General features: G+C 38.0%; 3 protein-coding genes across 3 annotated transcripts in view; 2 read left to right on the forward strand and 1 right to left on the reverse strand.

The window, feature by feature from the left end:
• CHLSN (cholesin) overlaps positions 1-19,694 on the reverse strand; it is a 120,655-nt gene that overhangs the window by 87,213 nt on the left and 13,748 nt on the right. The gene's annotated exons all lie outside the window — the stretch shown is intronic.
• Positions 1,518-10,753, forward strand: LOC111936073 (uncharacterized). Its single transcript, XM_023936785.2, has 2 exons — positions 1,518-1,605; positions 7,477-10,753. The coding sequence occupies exon 2, from the start codon at positions 7,528-7,530 to the stop codon at positions 8,542-8,544; it is 1,017 nt and encodes a 338-aa protein (XP_023792553.2). The 5' UTR covers positions 1,518-1,605; positions 7,477-7,527; the 3' UTR covers positions 8,545-10,753.
• On the forward strand, positions 17,669-18,926 carry GPER1 (G protein-coupled estrogen receptor 1). Its single transcript, XM_086853841.1, has one exon. The coding sequence runs from the start codon at positions 17,761-17,763 to the stop codon at positions 18,832-18,834; it is 1,074 nt and encodes a 357-aa protein (XP_086709967.1). The 5' UTR covers positions 17,669-17,760; the 3' UTR covers positions 18,835-18,926.

The raw sequence follows: 19,694 nt of genomic DNA on the forward strand, positions 1-19,694 counted from the left end.
TGCATGTAATGACAATGCATATTTTTTCTTTTCCATTCTTAATTCTAAGAATTCAATGGCAACAGAATGAGCCTGATTAGGGTACAGCTCACGGGGAAATGCTACACACAAAACAGCTGTGCTACACTGCCACATTGTCCAAGGTTTTCTGCAACAGTTTGGAGGAATTACTGTAAATGAAAGGGAAACAATAAACAACCTAACCAGACCAACAAACTGCTACATATAATGATCAAAGGCTCTGTGTGAATTATGGTATTCTGAATAAAGCTCATTGGAAATCACATTTCACAGAGCTCCTGAACTACTGAAGAACTGCTCTGGAGGACAGTTACTTCACAAAGAATGTGAACCTTCAACCTGAGAACTGAAATGTTTCTGAGCTACTGCTGCAACCCAAGACCCTCCATCCAGCATACCTCTAATCTCAAGGGATTATTTCGATCTGTAGTGCCAACCATCAGATGAAAATGTAGACTGAGTGCTAAAGTATCTTCTCCAGGTAATCCACAATTCTGATTTTGAAATTTAGACTCATACACATTTGCCTTATTTCATTTCTTTAAGGCATTTTGGCAGTTCCTGTGTGGTTTTCAGTGAGCCTCTAAATTCAACAAGTAGCAAGTCATGAAAACAGAGTGCTGCTACACTGGTCACAAACTGCCCTCTCAGCCCACAAAAGCCACTGCAGGTTACTGAAAGATTACAACAGAAATGCCCTTCCCCATGAGCTGGTGTAAGAAAACATGATGTTACTGATACATCCCAGACAGATGGGCTGCACTAAAAAAAAATCATGAGCCAACCCTTTCTTGCTTATTTATATCTGAGGTTTTAAGAACACTATTCAACATAGTCACTGACTGATGCTGAGCCAGACCCAAAACCTCCTTCACACTCAAAGTCTGGTCTTTTAACACCTCATGGCCATTGCAGAGCATCTGGAAAAATAATTATTTGCATTTATACAATAATAGAAGTACCCCAAGAACCAGGACCCTTGGAAAAATAGAGGTACACCTATTTTAATGCAGGGATCTTAATGGTTTGACATGCCCTGCTTTGTGTTGAGTTTTTGTTGTATTAAGCAAAGGGTGTGGTGTGGTATTTATTCCACAGGCTTTTCCTTTTCTAGACCTCTAGCACTTCAAACAGCGCACTGGGAAAAAATGCAATTGCAAAGGCTGGCCAGTGAGCGTAGGATTACTTCATGAACAGGAAAAAAAAATCCACTGGATGGCCTCACACACTTAGAAATGGCAGAGACAAACACTACTTTTCTGTTCTAAAATATCTCATTGCAGAGGAGAATCTGAACTTTAAAGTCACATGATGATGAAACCATAGGTTTGCTAAACATGCAACGTGTATGGTTTGAATGACTTCAGCCAAGTTCCTGTTTCCCTTACAGAACTGCATGTTTTTTAGTCAGCAAGCGCCTGGATTTTTCACCGTGATGTACAGCAGCTGAAGAAGTTATTGTAATACACACACTCTGCTTTCTACAGAAATAGAAAGGGCTATAAGCTCCAAACAATAATTTCATCTGACATTTCCCAGTGAAAGGCTCAGCCTGTTGTTTCTGTGGAACAATTCCTTGAAAAGGTAAGTGTTTTATATTACTTTCAATATGCAATGTTTTATTCAAGAGGCTCAAATAGTGAAGCTAAGGTTGTAATTGAAAGTTTTTAGTTTTCCCTTTTTTAGCAATGTTTGAACTACACAAAGTAAAATACTGTATCTGGGATAGGTCCTCAGAAAGCAGAAATGTATAATGACTGAAATTTGTGATGAAGCTGGGCATTAAGTAGAGAAAATGTGGAGAGTTTTCCAGCAAGTACTTCACTGCCGTTGAACCAATGGGAGGCGGATGATGAAATACTGTTCAGTGGTGTGGAAAAACAACTCCAACCATTGCCTAAAACCAGTCTTTTAAAGGATGGACATTGTCAGATGTCACCCCACTACAGGCATTGTATAGGGCAGGAAACAGTTCAGGGATTATGTTTAAGTTACTGTTAGTTCCTTTATATTCTAGAAAAGTGAAAACAAAAGCTTTCGGTTTCTCAGGAACTGCTACTTTTCAACAAGTTAAGGGTACGAGTTCTTAAGTCCTTACAACTTCAAATACTTGCCCAAGAGTAGGAATTGAGCTCTTACAAGAAAGATGAATATAGTATTTCACATTTTAGCCTCATACACTGCAAGCCTCCCCCTATCTTTTAACTTGGCAGATGTAGTGTGATCAGAAAGGACATCTCCCCCCAGATCATGTGTTCTCTCAAGTCGATGCAGGACAGCCCCACCAAGAGCAGAGTTTCACAAGCAATGTGTATTTCTTTATGACTGGATGAAGGAATATTTTCCTTCCAAAGGCTGGTGACAGAATACAGAAAGACTGCCCTACCAAACCTTTTACAGAGGAAGAGTTCTGGCTGCCAAGGGAGAAACTCCCCTGGTTTAGGAGCTCTTCCTTCTAGACTTTAAATAAACACAAGTCTCCTTGAAACCAAGCTCCCCTTTTACAAAATTTAAACATTAAAGTGGGGATGGGGAACCCAAAGCCAATGGAATTTTAGGGACTAGGTCCCCTCAGCACTGAAAGTCCTTTCACAACTTGCTATTTTTAAACTGCTTTCTGAACACTGTGCTCACTGTGTTGGGAAGGGGAATGTATCCACCGTGCTTCAGAAAGTGAAAATCAAACATATTTGCTTTAACTGCTGAATTATAGGAAGGAAACAGGGATAGAAAGAGGAAAAAAAATCCAAGAAAAAAGTGAGACCACGTGAAGTTAAGGAAGGATTTGTGGTGTGACTGATGGCAAATTAAAGTAAGGGGGACCTGAGATAATGGGACAAAATACTGGAACAAAGACACAAAGACAAACCAAGTAGCATATTGCAAATTTCCCTCAGTAACTAATCATAAAACAAACAGAAATAGACCTGGCTTCTGCCATAGTTACCATGACTAAATGGAAATAAAAAAGTCAGTTTATGTCATAGGATGTTGTAAGAGGAAAAAACAAAAATAATAATTCAGGTCTGGAGGTGTTTGCAGTGTAAGATTGCAGATTCCACTAAGAGTAGAGGACTTGTGTGCTGCTGTCAGCCCCTCCACCCACACCACAGCAGAGCATAAACATTACGTGCATTTGGAAAAAAAAAAAAAAAAAAAAAGAATGAATGTCCCTGCAGTAAATCCAAGAACCAGACAAGATCTGAGGGAACACCAGGTCTTCTCACAGCAGAGGAAAATGACATAATAAATTCCCTGGTTTTTTTTATGATGGAAACTCTAAGTATTTTGAAAAAAAACCATGCGGCCAACTGTAGGAATATTCTGTAATAAGACATCATGTGAAAAATAAGCCACCCTCTGCTGCTCCCATGGAACATGTATTTTTATTTTAAATTAAATTAAATTAGTACTACCAGAAGTCTGTAAAAATTTGCAAACATCAATACTATTATAGCAAAAGTTGCGAGCTCCTTCATCCCATCGTTATTCTAAGCATGAACTTGATGCTTTGGGAATGTTTTAGAAGTGGAAAGAGAATTTCTAAGAGCTGCTTTACATGAAAGATGAGCACCTTACAGGAATCTCTACAGCTAGTCACTGTGATGTAAACAAATGTACAGAGAGGTTGTGACATCTGGGACTATTCCCAATCCATCAACTGCAGGGGCTGCAAGGAACTCAGGCTGTTCTGGGCTGGATTTATAACCCCAGCTTGAAAACCCTAATGCAGCCACTTCATGAGGTGGTTAACAATGCATCTTGGACACAACTGCTTTCTTGGCCTCTTGGAAAGCGCTATGCATCCTCAAATTTCACTGAAATAATTAAGAAGAGACAAAGTATTAAAAAAAAAAATAAAAATTAAGATTGCCAGAAGGTCAGAAATATACAGGCAGGTGTGACCCTTTTGGAGAGAATGCATGTGTGTTCCAGTTTGGAGGAAGAACTGGCCATGTCTGATGGCACCCCCTGCACATGAGCCTTTCCTACCACAATCTCAGCCCCAAATTGCTCTTTTTTACAGTGAGACACCAGAACCAAATATGAAAAGAGTCCCTGACATTATCACTGTGATTCTTTTAAGCTTCTAGGAATAATTTAAGGGGGAAAGTTAATAACTACAGCATTGACTTTAATCTTGCTTGCCAAACCAAAAATATTTCAGAATTGGCTATAAACTGCTAAGAGATATTTCTTCTTCTGTAATAAACACTTTATTGAATTCAAACAAGAATTATATTCACACTGACTAGCCACAGAAAAGCCGCAAACAGCTTGCTCTTTTGGTAAAATTTTGTTTGTGTGGGAATCCTATGGTGATTCCCTTTAAAGCAGCATACCTAAACATTTTTCCCTAGCTCAGAATTCTAATATTTACACTGATTATAATTATAAAGACATGGTTGCACTGTTATTTCCCTGAAGTGAGCATGTTGATTCTAGGCTGAAGAGATTCCTTTTGTTTAGTTTAAATCCTTCCTCAGATGAGGTAATTTAAAAGACATACACTTAGGTGAGAATAATAGTATTTCAATGGAGAGGAAGCATCAATGTTAATTATTTAACAATAATGTTCATGTCTGTGGTTACAACTGAAACTGTTTCAAGCATCCGTCTTGACACCAAATGAGAACAAAACACATCCTTAGCCTCTGTTTGACACTGGGTTATCAATAACACACCACATGTGCAAGCAGGTGGGCACAGGAAGGGAAACCAAGATGATGCACTTGCTTGCACAGTAAGCTGCAGTTACTGGAATATGCTGCATTAAGCCTTACTTTTTCTTAAATACCCAAAGAGTATTTAAATAAAATTAAAAATACATTGCTATGGTCATCATTTAACCCAGTATCAGTACCAAGGCCAGGTCCTGAGCAAATTTATTCAGGTTTTGGCATCTTTTTTTGCCCCTGTAATTTGATATAAGGTTTCCATATGATTTCCTGTGAAACCCCAAACTGCATCCTTTGTTTCCTGTGCAATGATGTTACCAGAAAAATTGAATGTTGCTGAATTATTCTAAGATTCTTTGCAACGACAGTGAGCACAGTTAATTGGTCCATAAAAGCTGTTGAGAAGATAATGGAGATGCTCACAGTACCAGAACTGAATTCTTCCATTCAGCCCTGCAAAAGTCCTGATGGAATTTGCAGGTAACAGTGTAGGGTCTGGTGGAACAGCTCTAAATGTAAACCTTTCCTAACCTTGAATCCACAGTATGGGATGATAACAGAGTTTCTGTTGGACACAATCCTTCACCAGATTAAGTTTCAAATCCCTCTTCTAACAAAAGATCAAAATTTGACTTACAGTTTCCTTCATTCTTGAGATTCCTCCCAAGTATTTAAGAAATGAATTGTAGAAGTTAAAGTTTCACACACAAGAATTGCTCATATTTAATAAACTACTTTTAAGCTTGAAAATTATATTGACTCTTAACTTGCTTCAGACACTTCTGCATGTTTTGCCCATCAATTCTTCCCTACATGGTGCACCCCAGCTCAGAGGCTGGAACAGTCTGACCAGCCAATTTTCCCTCCTGAAAGACCACCTGTAACACAAAACATCTTCTCTCTGTGCATCAGTCCTTCCTGAAAATAACCTTCTCTACAAAGGAAGAAACTCTGTCTTTAAAAAGGGACAAAGAACACTGCTGAATCAAAACATAACTCCCTGCTTTTCTATAAATGAAATTATAATTATGTAAGATTATATACACATTTAATCAAAGCCACTTTGATAAGTCAACTTTTCTCATTAAAGCCAGTATTAGAATTCTAATTTTGAGGAGAGATTAGAAATATCAGAAATGTGAAGTAGTGTCAGAGGTAACAACCATAAATTAACTGTCAAACAGTATTAAGACACTGACTTATCTATAATGAGCACTGCTTAAAAACATTAATGCATCTCTATGAATTTTCACCAATTTAACATTACTTTCATTTTAAGAGTTAACATCACTAGAATCCCCTTATGGAAAAGGCATTATGTACAAGTAAGTATGCAGCTTCTTGCCACTGTGACTTATAGAAACTTCTGTAAGGAGAACTCCATGGTCCTGTCTTTGCCTGCTTGTTTAGGTAAAACAGAACAAAGTAAAAACATCACAGTCTAACCCAAAACTGGAATCTCTGTGAATAAAGATGATCTTCTTTCCCAGAAAACATTTTACTCTGTATAAAAGCCCATTTGTTTAACCTTTTTCCAGGGCTGAGGAACATCTTCAATCAGACGTTCCAAATTAATTAGGGATAGTGGGTTCATTATCTCATGTTTAAGTATATTTATTCTTTGCAACTAAAAGAAGTATTATTTTCTGCATCAATCAGTACAAGGTGCACAGAAATTTCCTCTTAGAAATTAAGCTAATTATGCTTTTAGGTGGTCTGGAAAATGTATATATCCATATCCATTACAGTTTTTCACTAGTATATATTATGTTCTCATAAAAGCTTTTTGTCTGAAAAAAAAGGAGCCTCCAAGCATTTATACAGTAACAAAATCATTATATCAACATATCACAGAGTCATTATAGCTAACAGCCTATCCATATAACTCTCAAAATTCCCTATTTCCAGGAATTTATAATGCAGCTGTAATAAATGGTCCTTGCTAAAACTTTATCAACAGGTTTATAATGCACCAGTAACCGTTTTCTCAAAGTTCAGCATGCAGAAAAGCATTATTTTTTGCTGTTTTATGCAACAGCTACATCTAAGAAATGACAGTGTTATTAATGTATAAGGATGTTTTAGTATAAAAGCAGTTTGTTCATAACAGTTCTTAAACACTGTCATTAATTTTAGACGGGCTCCTCAGTACAGACTGCAGTTATGAAAGGCTTTTTTTCAGATCAGAAAGGAAGCAAAACTAAAACAAAGAAAGGAATGTGGCTCGTGCCTCATATTGTGATTATCTTTGCATTTTCTTCAGTATGTGGTGTGAGACTGCAGCTGGGTTCAAATGATACAAAATTCCCACCCTTGTGACAGGACAGAAGAGCTTTTTGTGGCTGCAGCTGCTGCCCACACGCTGGATTGCCCTGCAAACCGCCTTGGCCTTTTTTGGCGAGATGGGGAGGAAAAGCAGCTCCACCTAAACAGTGCCAGCTCCTTCCTCACCCACTCAACAGCCACTGTTCCATCTATTCCACAGGCAACACCAGAGTGCTGGCTCCTGGCTGCCCACAAAGCTGAGCTGCAGCAAGTGAGGGAAAGGGGGCAGTGGTAAGAGCAGAAACCACATGAAAAATAAAAGGGCAGATTTCTCTGGTTAAAAATAATTTCAAGCTAACTTGGGTAATAACACAGGAGTGTAAAATCCACCAAGAAATTACTGCATTTATTCTGAACAAACGGTTCATACGCCTGACTGCACATAATATATTCATTGCAAAAACAGGCATTAAAACTATACTTTAAAACTTGTTTCACCTTCCTTTTCCAGTTCAGTTTCAAACATCACTGAGCAGGAAATAAGCACAGTGTGGAGAGAAAGATGACTTCTCACAACATGACGTGGATCAGCTACCCAAGCAGAAGCCAGCCTTTCACCTCCCCAGAAGAAATCGAAGCTGTCATAGCTTCTCAAAACATCATATCCAGACTTATGCACTGTTACATTGCATTTTTTGTACCCACAGGATTAATAGCCAGCATATGTATTATGATCATTTTCATAAAGAATCATTTGCAGAACAAAAGAACAAGCTTGGACTTACTTCTGCTACACTTCACCATCAGCAATATCATAATGATTTTTTTATCCTTTACTGTCATCACTAGACCTGACTATTTAATAACAACCCACCTCGCCTGTAGCGTACTGTCATTTTTTTTCAACTTTGCTTATTTCAATTCTCAGTATGCTTTCATTTTGACACTCCTCACACTATTACTGGAGAGATTTCCACCACGGACTGCTCTCTGCAAAGCCACCCAAAGACCCATCCTGTGTGTTGGGCTTGTACTCACATACACCTTGTGTTTGTCTCTGACAGAGGCAGTGCTGGTTGGCACTGATAATTATCAGCTGAAAGCACATTGCCAGTTGGATCCTTTATTTGCGTGGCCTGAATACGAGATTGTTAAATTCACCTTTGGGTTTGGGATCCCATCATTACTCCAGATCCTCTGTTTTACTGTTCTGTGGGCTAAAGAAGCACCTGCTGGAGCTCCAGCCTTGCAGCAGCACATCCATGCTCACCTCGCTGTGTATGTGATCAGCGTGACGATATTTATTTGCCGCCTGTTTTATAACGTCATGATTCTCTTCAGGACAACCCTGAAACTACAGAGGAGCATTGGAACTACGAAGAACGAGCTTGTGATGAACATTGCAGAAATAGTGTTGTTCTGTGAGAGCTGTGCTAGTTTGGCAGTTATACTTTGTTTTCATAAACCGTGCAAGGATGAAGTGCTTAAAGTCATGCAGAAGTGCCGAAGGAAAACCCGCGCCAACAATCACCTTGAGATAGCAGAGACAGCCACGACCCATCAAAGTGGGTCTCAGTAATACCTGCTCTTCTAGACAACTGTCAATCCACTTCGCTTTTTAGCTTGTGGGTTTTGGTTTGGTTTTTCACTTCCTCAAAAAAAGGGCAATTGTTCCTTCTTTAGAACCCAAACCTGGCCTATCTTACAGCTAGCAGTACTGGAAGAAAAAAGGTGGTCAGTTCTAGTACTTACAGTGATCTGTGAGAAACCTTCCAGGGTCTGGGGCTGTTTGGGGTTTTTTTCATATATACATATATATTTAAATCATCTGGTTTACTGCAAGCATTTCTTTTAAGTCACGTAGAAAGATGAGTACTGTTGCCATAGAGCTGCGCTTCTGTAATAATATCAATGCCCTAGCAGAGCTGCAAACAAAAATGTGGCAGAAAGCAACAGTGAAAAAAGGTCAAAATCCACAGTCAGAGCATTTTCTCAGGTGTGCTTCCTCCTTTGACTTCTTACCCTTCAAAATACTTATTTCTATAACACCAGTATATAACTGGAATACATAATTCCAGTGGCAGCAGCAGAGAAGTTTTTGTCTGAATTCCTATACCAAAAAAAAAAGAAAGAAAGAAAAGAAGAAATCAAATTAATGGAAACACGGGTCCATAAAGAAAAGCTTTGGGTCCTTTGTGAGGCACTGAACTGGAAAGATCAACAGGATGGCTAATTAAAACTTTGTGCAAGAATGAAAGCCTTTTGTTAATGTACTCTCAGCTTCCACTTTGCATTTAGACTTACACAATTATTGATTTAAGCCATTCCTGATGAGTTCATTCAGAAGTAAGAAGTCATTGGAAGAGTCACATTCAGTAATACACTAACTGAAAAACAGAGAAAAGCCAGCCCAGAACAGAAGAACTGAGGTGTATTTCTAAGAAGGCAAACAAAAACCAAGCCCCAGTTCCTAACTGGAATCAAGGCTCTGCTGGAGACAAGATAAAAGCATTGTACATTTAGATGAGAGTTGATGGGCAAATGGTGCAAAAAGAGGGAAAAAATGTGAATTAGAATAAAACAGCCGTGGTGCAGGAGTTTGGATGAAGCCCTGCAGGATCAGTAGCTGATGCAGGCTGAGATGGAGGTGCAGAGCTGTAAATGCTTGCTTTGAGCATTGTTACTGCCACCAAATCTGGCCAGGAGCCACATTAGGCGTTTGCTTCAGCTTCATCCTCTTAGAAAGGTGGAGAACACGGAAACAGGAAAAGCACAAAATTGTACTAAAACTTGGATAAGGATGTAGTTTTAGATAGCAAAGTTATAAAAATACAGCACTGTGATGAGGAAGTAACTTGAAGAGTTCCAAGAAAAGCTATTTTGATGATTAAATCTGTGCCTTTGTATGAAACCCGGGTGCTAAAGGAACAGAGAGGGTTTTTTTGCAATTATATCCTTTGAAAGATCTTCCTGATGGGGTGCAGATTTGTGTGGGGAGCTGGTGTAAATTAGCATGGGCTGCCTAAGATGGAAAAGCAGGAATGGATTGATCAAGATGAACATCTTTCACAAGACAACAGCCAAGTGCAGAAATGGAAGAACAACAATCCTATAGAATATAGATCAAGAATCTAGAGATACAGATCTAGTCTTGGACATCCAAATCCTGGAACGTATGGACCATGACTGCATCACATGCAAATAAAGGGCAATGTATAATCCCACTATGCCTGTAAGGACCAACATTTCCACAAGATGTAAAAATCAGCTGGTAAGATGTCTGCATTACATTGTGTCAGCCTGTTCCCCTGCTCAATTTTGTTCTGCTGCCAGCATGAACAGATGGATAATTAAAGAACTCTACATATAAACAGATCATTATAGAACGTGGTCAGAAAGGAAGTACGTAGGTAAGAATCATCTCTTTGAACACAAGAGCCAATTTTGTACTTGTGAAAAGAATTCTCAGATGGCATCAGGTTTTGTTTTGCACCTGAGAAGAGGGAGATTAAACAACACAGACCAAAGATCAGCCATGCAGAAAGAAGTCTGAAGAGATGAGTTGTAAGAGCTGTACATCAGTGAAAAAGCTGACAGACTGAGTGAAAGAATATGTCAGAAGATGCAAGCTGTTTATCCCAGCTCAGAAAGTCCAAGTTTCAGCTGCACTGTGGATTAAGGAGGGTATTTTGTAGTATGGGAATTATGTGCAAATGATTCTACTTTATTTACAGCTTCCATACATTTTATATTTAAGGATGAAAGAATAAATATTGTGTTGTTTCTGAGTCCTGAGTTACTTTGAAAGGTGCCTAAAAGAAAATGGAGCCAGTAGAAGTTGGCTGGGACCTGGAAAATGGTCTGATGGTGATTGAATGCCAGTAACACACCTGTGAGGAGCCACAAGGCTGAGCAGGGCAAGAAAGTGCTTCATGATACTCTCAGCAGAGAACACAGCTAGAGCAGAGCCATACCCAAGTTTCACAGACAACAAAAACCTGTAGGGACCTACTGCCAGATGTAGGATCTGAGAGTGAGTACACCTTGTCAGACTGAACAACTGTGTGAGGCTGTGAACACCCCTGGGTAAAGCTGCTGGCTGAGAGATAGGAGTACATGTACTGTGATCTCCTCCCTGTCCTTGTGAAAAAAAGCTGAGTATTTTCTGGATGGCTGGTTATATTGCCATGAAGAAATCTGTATAATGAAAAGACTTTGCAAGTGAATACAAGAGAACAAAGGTAAAAAGGAGGGAAGAGGTTGAAAAATGCAAACCAGTAACCCAAATAGTTATGAGTATGAATTTTAGCAACACAGAAATGTTTTCACAGAATTATTATTGATAAAGTCAGAGCTTACATTAAAGTTCGGGACAATGAACATGTGGTTCTAGAGAAAATCTACTTGCATCCAGCTAGAATATGAGAGCAAACACCCTCATGTGCAACAGGGAAGGAACACAAGCAGTTCCCCAAAATCCTTCTAATATAGTCTGATATGCGAGAAAAAGCAGCTTTAGCCAAGATTAAAAGTAATAATTTTTAAATAATTAATATTCCAAAGAATATTTTCAAGAACAAAATAAAATCTCCATGCTCTGAGATTTTTTTCCCCTTATGCAAGCAGCAGCTCAGTTGAACCCTTACTTCTCCCAGGCTTCACCCAGTTGTGAACAGTATGTTCCAGAAGAAATCCAGCATGTATTTTTATAGGCAGGCTGTCAAAATTAACTGAAGGGATATACTGGAAAGTTCAAAGAAGAATATTTTACTTCTGTCTTGATAATATTTGTAGCTTTCCACAACTTCGCTCAGCATTTGAAAAAACCACTTTGTTCAGCAGAAGAAGAGAAATGATCAGGCTGCTGAAGTTAAAGCTTGAATTTCTTGAGTTGGTAACACATTTTGGAAAAGAACTCCGGACTCATCGTTACTGAACCAGCTGGCTCAAACTTGATCTGATCCCATTAACAACATTTGAGCTAGAGACTGGATGTGCACACTTGAATCACAACTTGAGCTGCTACATCCCTACACGTATTTCTAAGCCTGCCCTTGGTTACATTCTAATATTAAAGACACTGAAAGGGCACTGGTTTTATTTCTTGATTCTGAGGCAGCTGCAGAAGATTTGGGGCAGGGTGAAAACTCAAGCAATTCAGCCAAAGTAAGTACTCCATATAATGTGTCCACCATCTATGCTGCACTACAAATAAATTCACTAATGCATAGAATGAAAGAATGTATTTCACTTCCATGATACAAAGTGTCCAGCAAGGGACTGCCAGACTCAGCCATAAATAAAAATTATTGCAGTTTTGCAAAAAAAAAAAAAAAAAAAAAAAAAATTTAAACAGCATTTGAATAGAGCCTGAAGTCCTGTGATGGGGCTTTGAGCACCTGATTTAGTGGAAGGTGCCTCTGCTCATTGGCAGAGGGCTTGGATCTACATGGTCTTTCAACTTTCTTCCAACCCAAACCATTCTAGGATTCTGTGATCTTTCACTAGACAACATTCTGTAGCCCCATTTAGTGAAATTTTTAGATTATCCCTCAAGGGTTTTGCAATATATGCTTTAAGAAAAATAAAAAAGTTTTACCAGAATAGTTTGAATGGGTTTGAATGGGTGTTGTCCCTGCAAAAGGAAAAGGCTGAACTTTTAAAAATTATTTTTAGTAAGAAAAATGCATTCTCAGAATTACTGGCAACTGAAAAGCCTAAATACACAAAATACACTCCATATCCAAGGTTTTCTGAAGACACAGAAACAATTAATTCCAGCTCAAACTAAGTTTGATTATTTGCAAGAAAGATTATTTGCTACTGAGGCTGGACAGGATAAAGTATGAGAGTGCTCTAGAGCAGGGTAACAGATGCTGATTTCATTCAGTGGTTGAAAGAGGTGAGAGAGAATCTGGACATCAGTCTACCTGGAAAACCTTGTGAACAATACAACAGCATCCATATTTCCTCTAGGAATAGTTCCAGTAGAGATTTCTACACAAATCTTATTTCTTCTGCAAAGGGTTAAAGTGTAAGCATTCCAATGCAATTTTAATTTATGCCTCCTTCCCCTTCCATGCAATACAGTACCTTACTTTCTTCAGCTTTCTATACCCTTGCCCTGTTTAATTTCTCCAGGACTCAACAGCTTCATGCCCAAAACAATTCCACACTTCTAACAGAACCAAGAGTCTCTTGCATCTTAGAGGGCCTATCCAGCTGGAGAGGCTGCCACAGAGTTCTAGCACAAGATGTGATGCATCAGACCTCTCAATGATGTTCTCTCCCATACTCACAACCTCCCACTTTCCTTCTCCTCAGCTGCCACCTTTTAGCAGCACAGCAACAGGCACATATGTTGAAGTCTGCTAAATTACACAGAGTATCTTCTATTATACCCCAGATTCAGCCTCTTGGTGCACTGAAGTACATCACAACTACACCAGTGCCCCTGAAAGACTCTCTGGTGTTGATGTGTTTACTGAGATATTTACAGAGCTTTGCACATTGAGTGCTACATAAAAATAAACCAGGAAAAATCCAAATGCTGGATTACTGAGGTCTGAGATTATACAAATGTGAGTTGTTTTCACACATGTCCTCAGCAACAATCACAGTAAGGTAAAATAGGTGGAGCCTCAAGATTCAATACTGTCACAACATGAAAGCAGTCATTGTAAAGTCCTGTGAAATACCTGTCACTGCCAGGGAAAATGCTAAAGTACAACGTTCAGCAGCTGCTAAAATTACTTTGAAGCATTTTATGGAATATGGAAATGACAAACAGTGAGATTAACACAGATTAATCAGTAACAATAATTCGACTGCATAAACAAGGGGCTGAAAATGCTGCGATCTGTTTTAGGAAATGGGATTCAGAGGATTCGCACGATCAGCTCATAAAATTAATACAGAACCCATTAATTACAGTGTAATAGTACACAAAATTACCACAACACTAAATATGACCTCCTAAGCCTCACAGTTCCTCTAGCACAGAAAACAGCTCCTTCATGGATATTTTGAAAGAGAATTTTTTTATAACTCTGGAAGTATGGCAAAGTGACACATTTCTTACCATGAATTCAAACAAGAAAATTATCACTCAGAATTATACATTTTAATAGTAAATCAGCTAATATTCACAGGTAGACAAGCAAGGACAGACAAACCAGCTGATTATCAAATCCAGGCCCCCATAATAACAAACATCTGACATCCAGAAGTGAACATTACACATGAAGAAAAGTAAAAAATCCTTCAGGCCCTTGCAAGATGAGTGGAAGCTCTGAAGGACAGAACTAAGTACAGCAAAACCACATGATCAACAAACAACAATAAAGACTCTTTTTAATCCTGTTCTTTCATGACAGTAAAAAATTAAGACCTTCAAAGCTGGTATCACAAGATTTTTCTAACATTTACAATATTCCAGTCCTACAATGCAATCATATTTGTACACATCTCAAAGCAAAACACTTTAGGCTCTGTCCTTATCACCCTGTATTAAAACACTTCATTCCACACACAGTGGAAATCTTCTGCTCAGAAAAATTTTACCAGCATCAATCTGCATAAACATTCTTTTAATCTAAATAATAACTGATTCCAGAACTATTTATGAAGAGCCATCATGCAAGAAGATCTTTAAAAACATTTTAGTAACACTGCCAAAATCCTCTGTTCCTATGCACAGTGTGTTGCAGAAAAAACAGCAAATCAATTATTTGCCTCAATGAAGGCAAAGGGCTTCTGCTCCCAAAATAAAGAACCTCTGCTTCACTTTCCTACAGGTGAGGTCCTTTGTAACCTAGATATTTGACCACTGTAATTGGTGTCAAACATCTATTATAATGACATGGTAATTGCTTACTGCACACTTCTGAAACTGTCACATTGTCTTCCTGAAGTCCTAAATGCTGAGATCCCATTCATCTCAATCCAGCAGCAGCAGAATGCTGCATCCACGTACAGCAAAGCCACTCACAGCACCCAACCTTCAGGTGTCAGATCAACATAACCACAGAAAGCAACTGCCACAAATAAAATATTGCTCTTTTATGAGGAAGGTTTGACTTTCTTCCCGTTCTAAGAATTCCAGCGACCAGTAGGTGGTGTTACTGGAAACGTCAAGTAGGTTTTTTTACCCCCTGCGGATGAAATGCAAAACTCCACCTGCAACACTGGTGTTTAATGCGAAACTGAGGCTTCTCATTCTCTGTAGGGTAAGCTTATTTCATCCATGTGATTTTGAGCTGAGCAATTCTAAGAAGTAAGAGAATGACAACATAAACCTGAAAATTTAAATAACTAACAGGCAAAATGGGATCGACTTGAAGGTAGGAAAACTGAAATTTATCTTATCCATTTAGCAAATGACCCATCTGAGATGCTTGGTGTCTTCAATCAGGTATTTCCCTTTAGATTGCCAAGAGGCTTTGAAAAACAGCACAAATATTAATTGCTTTATATCTATGTAAAATAAGCTTCATTGCAATTTGCAAATAAATATCTTAATTATTGCTCAGCTGAGCTCTAGATGTGAACGGACTGTAAAACTTAAAAAAACAACAGAGGCAGAGAGTGCAATGACCATTAGGCAAAATAAAACTGACAAATATGAGAGAAAAGACGTTTGAGTAGTTCTAGTAAAAAAGAAACCAGCAGAATTAGGGTTAATTCTAGCCTTATAAGGCTGTTCAGCAGCACTTCAACTGCACACAAATTAGAACAACCCTGGGAATCTATAAAGCTTGTTTTATTGCCAAGAACATGCAGCAAGATCTGCATTTTGCTCTTGTAAACGATCCTTTATTTAATAAGTTTTAAAGCAGAATAGATTTTTACGTGATTTTTGTTTTTACTGCTGAATCATCAACAGGTGGCATCCAGTGCAGCTCTGCACACCTAAATGCAAGTTTTTACCGAGAGGACAGTGGAAGTTGGCACATCCATTACGTGTGTACCCAGCAAGGAGCAGCCTGCTGCTGTCTGGAGCAAAATCAGCTCGGGAGAAATGGAATTAAGGTAAAATAAAGTGTTTCACAGTACATAGTTACCTGTAATGCTTTTAATTGCTTGGCTTTCGGCGGCCATTCAGATGTAATTAAAATCTGACCACGGACAGACCTTTTAAAATCAATTGCTCAGGCTGTTAACTTATCTTTTACTGTATTTAAATCTGTTTTACTGCCTTATTTACAAATAAAAGGCTGTTACATAAAGACAGTAGTTTATGTCTGACTTCCATAGCTTCCTGAAAGAACTGAACCTTCTAGTAAGTGTAATTTCATATGGATATTTTAGCATGAAGATTTACACTATTAAAATTATTCAAAACACAGCAACAGCTACTGGGAACTTACGCCTATTTCATTGAGAAATCGCAGCTCTGGAACCTATATCTTTATTTAGGTATCTGTAGCTATTTCTGATGACTTGAATACATTTAAGCAAAATCAGAGCTGTATTTCTGACTAAAACTATTCTAACACTCCTACTCCACTAGTGGTCTGCTCTTTCATCCCCAGGATTGCACACTGGCAGGATTTAAGTCATTAAAATGTGGAAATGTGCATGAATTTTATCAGCAAACAATTTAAAAAACATATTTTCATATAAACAAAAATCAGTGGTTTGATAGTATGATGCAGATTAAAGCAATTCTAAATATTTAAAGCTTAACACAAAATAGACTGGTTTATAATTTTCTTGCTGTTTTATTTGTTTGGGGTGTCTTTTGTTTGGTTCTTTCTTTTTTTAAATAAACTTCTAGCAATGCTTCAAGTGCAAAACATTCAACATTTAGAAGTAAACAAATCAGATAACTGGTATTTTCCATTACTACCCGGAAGTCAGTGAAACATAATAAATCACAACGGGGGAAAAAAAAAAAAGAGTATAATAATGTTGGTGTAAATCAATATGCTGCTTGTATTACCTTCATTTCTAAAATTTGCCTTTCCCTCCCACTGAAAGCAGCAGGAACCAAGTGCTTTTCGTCTCTGTTGCCTGCTCAGCCCAAGACTCTGCTATTTATTAGCCTTACAAGCTGATAGAATAAACATATATCTATATATATACAGTTTTTTCTGTATTAGGTTAAATTCACTCATTTGATTTCTCTGTATTTCTTCATCCTCTAATACTGAACCCCTGACAGGCATACACAATTTTAACAGACCTGCCCTCAAAATGTATTTTGATCTAAAACAAATTTAAATTCTTTTAAGTGAGACTTTGCATTTATGTTATAGAACATGTTTCCTACAACCTCAGCTGTGATGTTAAGTTAGCAGATGCTAACTGCACATGGAACAGTGCTGGAATATGAGATTAATCATTTTCCATTTGCAAATTGCAGGTCCAAGGATGTTCATTGATTATTAAAAGAAAACAAATGGAGCTAAAATTCCACTGGCTTCCAGCTTGCATGAAGAAACACTGTTGCTGAAAAGCTTTTATTAGAGACCCAAGTACCACCATGGTAAAAAGATTCCTATATGATCTTAAGGCATACAGGAACTGCAAATTCTCTCATTTAAAATGTATATAATATCCTGTAAAACAAATTAAAACACTCACAATTTGTAGTATTATATTTCAGTCAGTTTTAAGTCTAATTAACCTGACTTTTAAATCATTTTAATTTCCTATACAAAAGTCTGTATCTTTTTAAATTCCAATCAAAAATGCTTACTGGGAATTCAGTTGAAACCAACCAAAAATCTAATTTTCTTTGTATTGCCACCAAACTGTGAGTACTAATACCTTTTCTGCAGACATTTTAACCATGGAAACTTATTCTGCCTCAGTATCACCTGTTATATGTAACAGCACAACTTTTAACCTGAATGGATCCCATTTGTGTAACGAAAGCATATCCTCTAGATTAGCTGATAAATCAGAACACCAACAATATGTTATTGGCCTTTTCTTATCGTGCCTTTACACAATATTCCTTTTCCCTATTGGTTTTGTGGGAAACATTCTGATACTGGTTGTCAACATTAGCTTTCGGGAAAAAATGACAATCCCAGACCTTTACTTCATAAACCTGGCAGTGGCTGATCTCATTCTAGTGGCCGATTCTCTCATTGAGGTGTTTAATCTTGACGAGAAGTATTACGATATCACCATCATTTGTACCTTTATGTCTTTGTTCCTTCAGATCAACATGTATAGCAGCATTTTCTTTCTGACATGGATGAGTTTTGACAGATACCTAGCCCTGGCCAAAGTAATGAGGTCCAACCTCTTTCGCACTATGCAGCACGCTAGACTGAGCTGTGGGCTCATATGGATGGCATCCATTTCAGCAGCTCTAGTCCCATTTACAGCCGTGCACTTACAACACACCGGAGAGGTCTATTTTTGTTTTGCAGATGTAAAAGAAATCCAGTGGCTAGAGATAACCCTGGGGTTTATTATCCCCTTTGTGATCATCGGTCTGTGTTACTCATTAATTGTTCGAGTCCTTATAAAAGCACACAAGCACAGGAGTCTCCGTCTGCGGCGACAGAAGGCTCTGCGCATGATTTTTGTTGTTGTCCTGGTTTTCTTTATCTGCTGGCTCCCTGAAAACGTCTTTATTAGCGTCCAACTTCTCCAGAGGAAAAGCGAGCCCATCTCTTCAAACAGCCCATCCTTCAGGCACGATTATCCTTTAACAGGACACATTGTGAACCTAGCAGCTTTTTCTAATAGCTGCTTGAACCCCTTAATTTACAGTTTTCTGGGGGAAACCTTCAGAGACAAACTGCGACTGTACATTGAACAGAAAACAAAAATGTCAACACTGCATCGCTTCTGTCAGGCTGCCTTAACGTCTGTCATTCCTGACAGTAATGAGCAATCAGAGGTCTGATATAGTGTCACTGTATAAAACATATGACTGTGAAGTTGTGCAAATAGTGAACAAAATGCTTGCTACTAACAGAAAAAAAGTGCATTTGTGTGTGTGTATATATATATTGTATCGCTCTATTGAGTATTGAAGGTTTATAGTCAAAATGTTTTTATGACAAGACTTTAATGTAGAAGAATATGTTTTAGTCAGATTTATATTTAATTACGAACAGGATTATTAAAAGCTGAGCACTGAAGAAGCTTTATTTTGCATTATACATGTATGAATGACAATGTAAGAGAAAATTTTATCAACTTAGGAAGACTCTAGATGTAATCTGATTATCAGAGATGATACTTTGCTGGTGTATATAAGGTACTTCCACTGAAATAATGAAGCTGCTGTAACAGTGAAGAAAAATCATTACAACATATTGATGTGGAGATGTAGAAAACTGATTTTTTTTCACCCAAACATGTTAAGATGAATGACTTTGCTTACAAGGAACTACATGGTACTATCGTCACTGTATTCTAGCATGTCTTCCATGATTAAGTTTTTAATCTTAATATAATCAAACACAGTGATGAGTTTTTGTCTCCTAAATGTAATCTACTGTTTACATCAGTACTTGATCAAAACCAGAATCATTTGTAACCATAGTGCTCATCTCAAAGAACTTCACAGAAGCAAAATGCAGTGCTTCATTCTGTCTTTTAAGGATTGACCCAGATGATCTCTCTCAGAACAAACATAATTGGCCTTTTTGTCAAAAATGCCAGTGCACCAACATCGTGTACGTTCACACCTGACTTCAGATTTGAGTGCCCACTGCACAGAATCTCTTCACATTCCAGAACAAAATGCTGTGATTTTTA

This window comes from Cyanistes caeruleus, chromosome 17 (genome assembly GCF_971803275.1).
Source record: "Cyanistes caeruleus chromosome 17, bCyaCae1.hap1.1, whole genome shotgun sequence".
Taxonomy (NCBI): Eukaryota; Metazoa; Chordata; class Aves; order Passeriformes; family Paridae; genus Cyanistes; species Cyanistes caeruleus.